At 34.4% G+C, this 13,141-nt stretch overlaps 1 protein-coding gene across 2 annotated transcripts in view; it reads left to right on the top strand.

Annotated features, from left to right (window-relative positions):
* The window catches only part of ANKRD12 (ankyrin repeat domain 12), a 59,204-nt gene that overhangs the window by 21,420 nt on the left and 24,643 nt on the right, over window positions 1-13,141 (top strand). Inside the window, exons 3-5 of one of the 2 annotated variants that reach the window (XM_083863668.1) lie at window positions 4,274-4,421; window positions 11,762-11,908; window positions 12,908-13,105. In XM_083863668.1, the coding sequence (XP_083719794.1) occupies window positions 4,274-4,421; window positions 11,762-11,908; window positions 12,908-13,105 (493 nt within the window). The remainder of the gene's footprint in view (window positions 1-4,273; window positions 4,422-11,761; window positions 11,909-12,907; window positions 13,106-13,141) is intronic. The other variant, XM_083863669.1, reaches the window with a different exon arrangement.

Below are 13,141 nucleotides of genomic sequence, written 5' to 3'. Positions count from 1 at the left end.
AATTTAAAGGTAATAGTTCTTAAATCATGTGAAAAATGTTAGGAATTCATTAGCTAATGTAAGTGATGTTAGCAAGTGCTAAGGAATAGTGAGAAATAATGTTCATAAAAAACAGTGCCTCTTACAAGTCAGCAGTAATGTCAAAGAATTCTCATTCTTCACAAAATAAAAACTGCAATGACCTAAATGGCATAAGACTATTCTAATGGTTAACATAAGATAAAAGAAAAAGCACTTGCAGGATTTTATTTCCATTTCATAGTTTTTACACTGTTTAGCTAGTTCTGATTTTTGCACTCTTAGCTGTTGACAGAGAAATGTAGTGCAGTTACTGGTGTTATTATTAGATGTAATCTTTCATATTTGTCCAGAAATTAATGCTTATTATGCAGCCCTAACAACCAGTGAATAGCTATGTGAATCAGCTATGTGTCTTCTGAGAACTCACAAAAACCTATTAAAAATAACATTGCTGTTAACAAGCTGAGTTTATATCATGTATGCATTAGGGTATATGTAATTTTATTTCAATTGCTCATCTCTCAAGCATAAAAAATAGTACGAGTATATACAGCAGCTAGGCCATCTAATATTTGTGTGAGATATTTTGTAAACATATGAACATGATGGCATTTTAATTTATCTGAATTTATATGTTGTATGGCCAAAGTCAGGAAGTAAAAGGACGTAAACTATGGATATGTCATCCAAAGGAGAAGTACATTTAGAATTTGTAAGAATTAATTCTCTCCTTGGAAGACTCCAACAATAGTGCCCAAAACCTTTTAATACCATACAGAACACGCTTCAGTATGTAATTATCTTTGAAAGGCAGAAAAAGAATGCTTGTTCTCCCAGGGCTTAGTACATCTGCTAGATTATATGGCTCTCTGTTGTCTCCTTTTGTGTCTTGTCATTGATTGTAGTGGTACCAGACAATAGAGCTGGAATGGGATATCAAGAAATTGTCCAGACTGCTGTTTGTTAGCCTTCTGAGACGGTTCCTGTTGAACAGATTAAAAATGTGTTCCTCATCATAGCACACTAGTAAGGTTTTGTTGACAGAGAAAATTCTTCCTTGTTACTACATCCTCCAGTGAGGCATGCATTAAATGTTGAGATGTGTGGATCCAGTTCATCTATTTGCCCCAGAGTAGAATAAGCTGTACTCAGTTCCTGACAGATGTTTGCCAGACCTTTTCTTTAAAGGCTTGCCTGATGGAAATTCCTGTCTCCTTGGGCAGTTTATTCTGATACTTAATTATGCTGACTGGCATAGAGTTAGATACTTAGTAGAAGGATAAATAACCTTTGCTAGTCCCCTGTTACAATCCAAAGCCATTAAATGTTCTCTAGCTGAAGTGGTCATGGAAAGTATGTAATGCTTTTCACTTTACAGCAGTTTAGTTTTTTGAACATCAACATGTCTTCAGTGTTTTATCTGATTAGCAGTTTTCACTTCAGATTAATTAACCTCTTTAGAAAGTCCACGGGACTTACAGGCTATTTTATGAAGAATGTCAGATTCGTTTTAGGTTGCTTCCATGTGTCACATTAGAGTAATGCAGCAGACCTGTTGATGCTGAGTTTTGAACCTTGCCTTAGACCCTGAAAAAGAGATGTCCATGCTGTTGCAGTGACCAGGAAGAATTGGAACAGTGAATACTCACTCTTTAAAATCGAATGCCTGGTCTAACCTGCAGGGTTTCTACTTCTTCGTACTTCTATTTCCTCTACTTCCTTTACTTGAAGTTGAATCCAGGATGCCATTAAGAATTTTCTATCTTTTAACACAGAATTTTGTGATTGTACAGTTGATTATTTTTATCAGTTTGTAGGGCTTTGGTTTTATCCTGGCTTTTCCTATTTTGTTTTCTATTAAGGCTGCTTTTCAAATCAGTCAGTCATTTTACATTCCCCTTGTCAGGGCTCTTTGCTTCTCCCTCTCTCTCAGTTGTGATGATGTCTCTATTTCTGATTGTATCTCTATTTCAGCATTGCCAACAAAAATAATAAATAACATCAACTTTGTGCAGACTTCTCAAACACCCTGTTCATTGCATCTTTTGGATTGGAAAGTCCACCACTGAATGCTGAACACTTATTTCCACAGTAGCTAAGGAACAGAATGCTGCTTTTTTTCAGTTTTTGTGTATTCTATGTATAGTTGTTTTGGTTTTTTTTTCAATGTGCTTTTATTTATCTGAAAGTAAGCATTTTGAACTCTTTTTCCTCCTAATTAGATTATCACAAAATTAATTTTCAGTTATTATTCCAAAACTAGTGTATATTTAACATAATACAAGTAAACAATGTAAGAATAAATGTAAAGCAATATAGTTACTTAAGCAGTTTGTGCCTCTGTGAGCACCTACTGATGTATTTTACTAAGGAGTGCCCCCAAAAGAATTCTGTTTAGAGATTACCAGCTACATAAAGTTGTGGGGTTTTTTTTGTTTGTTTGTTTGTTTGTTTGTTTTGTTTTGTTTTGTTTTTCCTACAGAAGAAGTTGAAACCAATGCTTTCTGCTTAGGAATTTTAGATTATTTTTATTTCATCCTTTCTATTGCATAGTACCTAACATAAGATAATATTCTAGAGAATTAAATAAAATTTTGATGCCACTTCATATTGTTGGAAATTCACATACGCAGATAGGAGAAATAATTGGTTTGTTTGAAACAAAGGATGAGAAAGCTCTTGGTGAGGTTGGGCTCAAGTGAGAGATGTGTGTGGTGGAAGAGATGGGAAAAGGCTTAATAGAGTTTGGATCTGCTCTTGCCAAAATAGAGATACATTTGGAAATGATGACTTGTGTTAAATGGATTAACTTCTTTCATAACTAATACCACAGACACTATGGGGTCTAGGGGAGTCTTAAGGGATTTGGGTTTTTAGATTTTCTTGTTCTAGGATGTAAAAATAAAAAAATAAAGGGTGCTGTTTCCTTTGCAGTTTTGGAGGAGTGTTGGCTTTAGTTTTGGTGTGTGGATTTTCTGCATTTTGTTTTGGAATTTTGGTTTTCTGGGTTTCTAAACTTGGAGTTAAGAAGATAGGTGTTCTCTGAGGGCAGCAACCTTTATACCTCAGGAATTCTATTGACACAAACTAATGCCTTCTTTGTCACTTCCTTTGTACAGATATTTGTCTTCTGAAAGTTGTAGGGTTTATTTGCAGGTTCTTTTTCTAATCACTTCTGCTTAACTTTTTGGCAACATTTTAAACTCAGCATGTCAGATGATATATTCCTACCTGAGCTTGGGAATTTTTAAAAAAAGGAAAGGTACCTTTGAGAACAGTACCTTTACTTCAAGTTATTTTTTTAGTTTTCCTCCAATCCGAATAAATCTTCAGAAGTACCAAGGACCAGCCTTTTGGTTTTTGGTGATTGGCAAGTCAGTGTATGTTCTTCTTCTACCTTTAGGAAGTTAATCTATTAGTAATTTTATCTGATGATGTGTTAGGAATGATATAAAGCTATGGAGTTGTGTCAGCTGACAGAGTGGATCATGTATTTCCACAGCATGTATTGAACAGAAAACATCTCTGCATTGCGTCTCGATTGGTAGGCTAAGATGTTGGGGTTTGCAGAGGGTTCTCTCAAGCAGCCTTTACACTAATCTGGTATCTTACATTCTTTCCTCCTATATTAGTGAAGTAATCAAGTATGAGTTAATAGTGAGCCTGTTTAGCTTTTTCTCTGTTTTTTTGCACTCTCTAGATTTATACAACTCAAGACTCTAAATACCTGTTTTTCCTAAATTTGATACCAGTTTAAAAAGCTTCTTCATAGATTTTTCTCAAATGAAACATTACACTGTTATTGTTGAAATAGAAAGGGAGTTCTGTATTGACAGATTACAGGGTGGGAGTGGAGGCAGGGGAGGGTAATTAGAGGGGTTTTCAAAGGTTTACAATTCACAGTCTGAGTTGCATTGTGGGCTTTTAGTGGGATTCTTATGGTCAGGGAAGGAAATTGGGGTGGTTATCAAGACTTGGCAAATTCTTTTCAGTTTGTGTTGTTCCTTTGCTAATTAATTAAGCCTCTAATAGTGAACAGCATTTCTGCAGTGATGTATCTGAAAGTAGGAATAACATAGAAGTAATTTTAAAAAGAAATGACAATTCTTTTGGTTGTTCAAAAAATTTTGTAATACACATACTTATACACAAGCACGTACATTCTCACATATCAGTCTTTTCAGTCTGTATACGTTATAAGACTTTCCTGCTTTATGCAAAAATTACTTAGTATACTTTTCATTTATATTAGAGCAAGGACAAGATTGCCTCCTACAGCAAAACTCCAAAAGTGGATAGGAGTGATGTGGGGAAGGAGATGAAAGAAAAGTCTTCCATGAAACGTAAACTTCCTTTTACTATTAGTCCATCCAGAAATGAAGATCGCAATTCAGACACAGGTAGAACCTTTTTATTTCCTTAACTAATAATTTGTTGGTAAAATACGTCCTAACTTAATTAATTGTATGTTTTTACATTATTTTTTTTCTCTTTAAAAAGAATACTAAGTATAAATGTTGCTTGCTTGCTTCTGATTGTTGCATCTCAGTCTGATAGGCTTTCATCCTGTCATTAGCAATGACCAGCATGCCACCCTAGTTGATCTATATTCTCCAGCTGTTTCCTAACCTCATTCTATCCTTCTGTTTCAGTAACAAATCTTTCTTTGTATTGTCATCTCTAGAGGTCCATTTGTTTGAACGAGTAAACAGATGAAAAACCATGTGAATGCCTTGATTTGAGACACAGCTGTCAGCCTTTCATAGCCTTTTTTGGGGAGGGAGCATTGGTGGATGTACTGTCCTTCATAGAAAAGGTTGCTAAAGTGACAGAGCTAGCTAAACTAGTAATGGAGAGCACACTTCCCTTTTAGTTTAAGTTCCTATGATGTGTACCTTTTCTGCACAGGCTAAGCAGTTCTTCCCAGCTTAAGCTTATTTATATTAGAACTGATTTCAAGGCTTCAGGATGCCATTCTTAACACAGTTCTTTTCAAGATGGAGGGAGCTGGATGCGTTCCAAAGAGGTACAGTTATCTCTGGGTTTAGGTAATTCATTATCTTTGTCCTTGTGCAATAATAGTTCAGTTGATAACCAAACAGTATTGATGGTCAGCAGAACGTGTTGAAATACCCCAAAGAGTCAGTGGTACAGTTTTTTTATACAGTGCTTATTATACATTTGAATATTTTCATGACCAGGTAGTTCTCTTAATATGCTTAGATTTAAATGCAAGGTAGAAGTGTATACCTCAGTGGGTGTTTAATTTTTGTTCAGTATTGATTTCCTGCAGAAGATTTGGCTCCTTAATAATACATACATATTTTTATTACTGTAAAGAGACTGTAGTATGAAATCCGTATTTGAAATAGTCACATTACAAAACAGTGCTCTTGGCTGTAGTTCTGTTTCCAGTGGTTTTATAGCATTCTTGAGTTTTACACTATTCATGATACCATTTGATTCTGAAATGACCATGTCTAAATTAGAAGTATGCTCCCAGCACCTGTTTTATTAATTTTTTTTCTTGATTTTTACCATAACTATTTTTTCATAATAGAAATTAATGTATTTAGATATAATATTTAGTATTTATTGGAAGTTTTGTGTTGACAGTCTTGTTATGTCTCCCCACCCCCATCAGCTTTAAATAAGTAATTTTCCCAAGCATCTTGTGAAGTAGCAGAACTTTTTTGGGTTTATTTGCTGTAACATTTATAGTCACAGTTGCCACAAACAAGGTGAATTACTTCAGACACTTAGACATGCAGAACAAGACAGTGCTCATGCTACAAATTTTTTTTGTCGGAAGTTGTAGCAGGGAGTTGAAATGGACAGTTCCAGTAGGGGCAAGAAATATTTAATATAAAAGTAGAAGGCATGTGGCTCTTTACTGTGGTAGCAAACGTCACAACGTGGTGACCATTTCATTTCTGCTGGGGTAAGGAGATTACAGCAACTGCCCTTTTGCAGGTGGGAAACTTGGTACATAAACCTTCCAGAAACTTTTGAGCAGGAGCATTGCTAGGATGAAAAGACTGTTCCTGTAATGCAGATTCTGTGCCTAACCAATTAGATTAGACTACTGGGAATTGGACACTTACACTGGTGCCAAGTTTGTCACTGACATGGATTAGGACTGACATCAGTGGTCATGAAATGCAGTGCTGCTTCTGGCACAAACTTGGCATTATACATGGAAAAGGTTTGCTTTCACTGAGCTACACTGTTGCCTCTCACAGAAGTGTCTCCCTGATAGCTGTGTACAGAGAATGGTGAATGTTGAGAAGGAAGAAAGTAAATTTTTGGAAATGAGAGTGTAATTGGACACAGAGAGGGGAAAAAGAAAAGGTAATGAAAAGCTTCTTATCAGCTTCAAGATCTTTAAAAATATGTCTGAGTTAAAAAAACTACAAAACGTGTAAGTAGCTAGAGGTACATAAAAAAATCAGTTTAATAGTTTAATAAATGGTTTGTCCCCAAGATACATTCTAGGGTCACTAGTTGATTGTAGAAACTCCATGATAATTGTATTTTAAGCATGTAAATGAGTCAAACAATGGGGATACCTAATTTTTAGAGCTTTACATCATTAGAGCTTTCTTAGTTTTAGCTCCAGGGTCTTCCATAAACTAGAATTTTGTCCTTTTTTTACTGATTCTTGCAAAAATTGGTCCTTTGTTCCTTTTTCTAGTGGGCTTTTTTTTTGTTTATTTCAGATATTGTCTAAATACTGCAAGTGATAATGAATATGGACAGCCAAAATGAATGTTTTGAGGATTTGTTTTTTTTCATTTGATTTCTGCAACACTATACACAAAGTACATTTTACACTCAGTCAGTTTTGGCAGGATTGAAACCAAACAGCTTTTGTAGAGTACTGTAAGAGTCTAGAACACCTCTTTATCTAAATTTAAATCTATTTTTTTTAAATAGAAAATTCTGCAAAAAATATGTATTCAGTGTTTTAAGATTGAGCCTTTTAGTTACTTTCTTAATAATTTAATACCCATGAAGATTGCAACTAGTTGTGTAAAGGCAGTCCTGCAACACCATTGATGGCTGCAGGAGCTGCAAAGTCTCTGCAGGTCTGAAAGATAATATGAGGCCCTTCTGAAGAGGCCCCTGGGAACAGGACACACCTGGAAGGACACTCTGTCCCTGTCTTTATCAGCAGCATCCTGTTGTGTTTCTTCTGTTGTGCAGGGCTGTGACACTCCCCTGGCTGTGGTGGCTTCCCGAAACTGAGGGCTCTGTTGTGACGTCCCCATTCTTGGTCAGGGCAACCAGAAAAAAATAATAAAAATGTATACATCCTGCAGGCAAATTTATTTATACTGCAGTATAGCTTTAACCTATTTATAAGTAAATCTTAGGGAGGAGTCTACATGAAAGCTTTGATTGAGACTGTTGGATTGGATGGTCAGAGCAGAATCATTTATTGTATCTTGTAAAATAAAATAAAAAAAAAATTAAGTCTCCCAATCCAAAACCATAATCTGATTGAAAAGCCATCAGTTATTTAGATTACTTAAATAGATTTATTTAAATTTTCTTAATTTTATTTAGATCTTTACTTGGTTTTTAGTAACCTCTGATGTGGTTATTGGAATAAGAACAATAGACAAGTGTTGATTTTGCAGAGGTCAGATTTGTTTGCTTTCTCCACCTTACAAGTCTGAAGAGAGAAATTCAAATTTTTCATAATAATTAAACACAACTGCAGATCCTAAAAATTTTCTCATTGTAAAGAGAGTCTTGTTGCTGAGTTGATTATTCAGGAACAACGGTAATTTGTTGATCTTTCTTGGAAACTATATTCTCCTGATTTACTGTTTACAGCAGGATTTTGATTTTGTTTTCTGACCCCTTAATTTCAATCTTTAAAGTAGTCCAAATGTGACACAGTCATACTTCTTTTAGCACTTAGTTGACATCCAGAAGAGCAAAACAACTGGCCTCTTCATATTGCATGGGTACGTCACAGTAACACAATTCCTGTGCTTGTGCTTTCTGTAGTTACAGAGGTTAGTGGGGGTGTTGGAGGGACTGTTCACACACTGCTTGCTGGATTTGGGCTTATTGTTCAACTATAACAAGTTTATTTAACTGTTGTTTGGGTTATAGGCAGGAAAGTGGAGGTAGTTTTGTGTGTTGGTTTTGTTAAATAAAAATGTCATAAACTTGACTAATTAGGTATCACAATAATACCTTGAAATCTCTACATTGGTAAGTGCACTGTGGTGTCTCTGCATCACCTTCTAAGCTTTTTCTTTCCCTGAGGGTAGGAAACACAGCTAGTCATGATATGTTTCTCTTGGAAATAACTTCAGCCAGGTTGCAATGATGATGCAGAGCTCAGTAAACTCTTGTCTCTGAACTTCATCATCTGCAGAGTTGGTCTTGACCTAGTAATGAACATATTATATTCCTTGTTATTATATTCCATTCATTATTATTCCTTGGTTGTAGATCATTCAGTCTTATGACTTCATAACATTTATTTCAAGCAGTTTATATTTTAATTTTGCATGGTCATATTTTTCGATGCTGTTATTCTTTATGATTTGGACTATAATGGGAGTCTTACTTGAAAACAGACTATCATGAGCCCTGAAGTTTGAATTTGTTGGGGTTTTTTTTCTTAATTTCCTTTATCCACTGAAGAGATTATTTCACCAAATGAAATATTCTGCTAGTTTGGCATGATTTGTTCTGAGAAATCCATGTATTACATTACTTAATAATTTAATTTTCCAAAACATTAAGAATTACTTGAATAGGAATTTGTAATTTATCCAATTGGAAAAAAAAAAAGCAAGCAAACAAAAAAGCAGATACATTATTGCCTTGGGACAAACTCTGTCATGCACAAGTTATCCTAAAATAATCACCAGTGTCTCTGATGTTCCTCGTGCCAGTACATTTTAAGTATTGTGAGTGGATTTCATTGAGCTCTTTTACAAGTAAGTGCTCAGATGCTCCTGAATTCCTGTTTCATATAACTTGACTATTTCGAAATAATTTTTTTAAGTGGTTGGTGAAAAGCTTGTGTTGCCAAGGGAAAAGCTTAAAGAGATATTGTCCAGAGGGATTTGGCTGTGTATTACGAAGTTTATTTAATAAAAGTGGTTGAACATGAAGCCACTTGAAGAGTTCTAGTTTTAATTTTTTTTAATAAAAAGTGAAAAAATCTCTTATGTTCTATTTCTAACCCTTATGTTCATTTCTAACTGTTGAAGAAGAGCAGAAAGTGATGAGAATGTGAATGTAAAAGAAGATATTTGTATTCCATAGAACCTGAAAACAAAATGCTCAAGATGTGAAAAACAAACAAAAATACTAAAACAAACACCCAAACCAACTGATTGAGTTGGGTAGTCATTTTTATACATCAAATTCTACCTAAACTTAATATCTTAAACTGATTCTGTTCCTTTATTAGGGAAGTTATTACTGTTCAAATTGTAGAAACATGAAATTCACAGTGATGAAAAGTTTTCTGTTACTTTTTGTTTCATCTGTTACTGTAAGATAAAGAATAGGTGAAAGGTTGAAGTTCCTAAATGTTAAGTTTACACTCCTGCTAAAGTGTAATGTACTGTGTGGTGGAATTCTTGGAACATTGATTTTTCTTCTGATGTATAAAACTTTATATGCTCTACTCAATTTCTCCTGGTGTTTGTTTTTGGGTTTTTTGTTTGGTTGGTTTTGGGGTTTTGTTTTTTTCTTTGCTTTCTTCCACCCCTTTTGTCAGAACCAGATCATATCCATGAGGTCCTTGGGGGGATTATCAGGTGCACCTGCTATAATTTTGAGACTTTTTTAGGTTTGTTATTGATCGTATTGACTTGTGTTCATTGAACTGTTTAGATTTACTGGAAACAAATATGAAGTCTAATATCCATTTGAATAAAATTGTCTCTTTTTGAGCAGTAAGTGCATAATTACAGTATAACTTGGTGAGAACAGTTGTGTTCTTATTTGGTGCTTTTAATTGGTAAGATCTAGAAATACTTTGCAAACACTGTGTTAATAAAGTATAATAGAAGAATAATTTACCTCACCACTGAAATGCAGCTCTGAACATGAGGCAGGAATAAATTGTGCTGATTTAAAAAAGGCAAAACCCAAAAAACTCAGCCTCAATGTATAAAAGAGTAAAACCTAGATAATCAAAAACTTTATTTCTTTTATTTTGATGTATTATTTTCTCAAGCTTAAAATAGCTATACAATAGTAAGGAATAATTCAGAATAAAAATAAATGTGTTTTTCAAGGAAAGAATCATGAGTAGTAAATAGCATATGCTAAGAAATAGCTGATTATGCTAGTCAATCTGAAATGTGTTATTTTGATGATATTGAATTATTCAGTAAAGAGTATGCTGTACATTCTTTGCAGAAAGAACCACATACTTGCAGTAAAAAGTTGAAAGTACAATTTTATTGTAAAGGGTTTTTTTTTTATTTTCCTATGCAGATTTTTTCCGATAGTGCACAACACAAATAGTGTTGATTTCGATATTGAATTAATTTTTTAGATATTCAAGACTGTGAGTTGCCTGCAGTTTAGGGGAAAAAAATCATTTGATTCTGTAAAAGAGATCTTGTTTCCTTTTTAAACATCATGGATAAATTTATAGAGGTTTTTAAAGTATGTACATGGGTCTGTAGCTTTCCATTCTTAGGTACTCTCACTGGCAATTGTTTAGCCCATAATGTCTTGTATTTCTTATGGGTCACTGGAATTCAAGATAAGAACTGTTGATGTGCCTTCCTGTGCCTCAAGAACATTGCATTACTAGAGCTTGTGTCTGTAATCAGGCTGGGAAAATGAAGTTTAGACAGGGCTAGTAAGGCAGAAAATGGATTGAGAGGAAACAAATGGAACAAGAAAGATGGTAGAATAGTAGAAAGTGAAAAGATAACTTGGGAACTCAAAGAGACTTAAGCTTCTAATTTTTACCTCTCTGCAGAAGGTCAGTGAAGTCTTCCTCAGCGGAGTCCTCTGTTTTAAGTTTTTCTGCTTTTGCAGATGATAGGGTTTCTTGGTTTTGATGGGAGTTCTGTTTTGGTTTTGATACGTTTACTCAGATGTGTAATTTTAGCTCCTGGTTAAAAACTTGGCGATGAAATATTAAACAGCTTCTGTAAATATTGATAAAAAGAAAGGAGTTATGTATATAAAATAGCTGTATGTTTTTGAAGGATATGAATCCTGGAGAAGAAATTGCTTTAAGATAAAATAACAGGATGAGTTTGAGAGAAACAAATCTTTTAACCAATTGCTTAGCAGATACCAATATTAAATGATCTTTTCTTCATTTTTGACATGGTGTCTTGAGAGAAGTAAAAGAGAGTGTAGTCTTAGATCTGTATTCAATATTGAAAGCTGACCAGCTGACTTTATAGAAATTTTAAGTTCCTGACTTTAATCTCTGAGAATTAAAATTGCGACATACACAGCATTCCTTCTATGAAACAGGTTTTTCATCTGTTAGAATTTTTTGGTAATCCTGATTACAGCTTTAAGTGCTTTATCTCAGCAGCTTGTTATCCTAATATGATTAGAACAGGTAACCAACGCTAATGCAAATGCAGTAAGTTAGAGTTGTAATTTCTGTTTTTCATCACCTGCTACCAATCACAAGTTTACAGACCTTAAGAGGATGGCTTTATTTTTAGAATAATATACTGATGGAATTGCAGTTTGAGTCTTGAAATGTTCGTATTTCTAGAGAAGGAAGGTCCGGAGAAAAAGAAAATGAAGAAGGATGCTGGGAATAAGAAATCAGCACCCGTTAGCATTCTTTTTGGTTACCCTCTGTCAGAGCGTAAACAGATGGCACTTCTCATGCAGATGACAGCAAGAGACAACAGTCCAGGTGATCTTACAGAGTTAACAGTTTTCTCCCTCCTGCTTGTTTAATTCTGTCCTAGTCAGATTATTTGGAACACTGATGTTTTTCAAGTCTTCTTTTTTCACGTATTTTAAATCATTCAGACTTCTGTTAAAATTTATTTCATGTGGATGATTAATTTGATGGAAAATTCTTGATCTTCTATATTTATGTGGAAAGCTTTGCACTGTGATAGCTGTAAAAATTGAAAATTTAATTTCTTCCATCGTTATTTTTGCCTCCCAGACACAGTTCTGTAATGGAGTATTTAAAGCCTGAAATACTTTCCTTTTTTTATTATTATTGAAGCTTAACTGTTATCTCATTGTTTCACTTTGGAGCAGGATTTTAATTTAGGAGGAAATGGGACCATTTCCTTCTGATTTAATGGGAGAGAGGGGAGACATCTTGTTTTTAATTCATCCTTTCAAACTGTCCTTGGTCCAGCTGCATTTAAAAAAATCTTTACGTATGTATATGTTCTACAGGTTAAAGTCTTTATAAAATTGCTATTTCAAAGCAAATGGCTGGGTTTCCTTAAGGAACTATCCAGTCCACCCAGCTGTGTTGGTACAGCTGAGGATTTGTATGTAGTACTATACACAGACTGTAATTCTTTAAACTGGCATCCTGGTATATAAAAATCCAGTGGAATTTTGCTGGGGGAAGGGGAACCAGAGTAGATACTTAAGTGCATGATCTCACCTTGTCTTGATTCAGGAGAGTTCATACCAGAGTATGTGAACCTTGTAGTTTGGATAGACTTTATCTGTCCTAGAAACATGCTTAAAATAGTAAGAATTTGCAAAATCTCCTTTTTCACATTAAAAATCAGCTTTGTGCTAACACTTATGAAGGGTGACATGTCTTTTATTTAAATATAATGATTCACAGGTCATTATCATCTTTGAATGCAAGTGTTGACAACCTTTTTACTTCACATAATTTTCATTAACAGTGACCATTTAAAAACTTTTTTTGTAGATTCCTTAAATCATTCCTTGCAAACAACACCAACACAAAAGAAAACTCCAACCTCTTCTTCAAGACAAAAAGACAAAGTTAACAAGAGAAATGAACGAGGGGAAACTCCTCTACATATGGCAGCAATTCGAGGGGATGTTAAACAGGTCAAGGAGCTAATCAGATTAGGTGCAAATGTAAATGTAAAAGATTTTGCAGGTAAGTTGAGTACTCTTAACTGTGTAAGTTAAAAGT

The sequence above is a fragment of the Zosterops lateralis genome (genome assembly GCF_965231275.1).
Source record: "Zosterops lateralis genome assembly, chromosome: 1".
Lineage (NCBI taxonomy): Eukaryota > Metazoa > Chordata > Aves > Passeriformes > Zosteropidae > Zosterops > Zosterops lateralis.
Note: the sequence above shows the minus strand (reverse complement) of the source record. Positions and strands in the feature narration are given on the sequence as shown.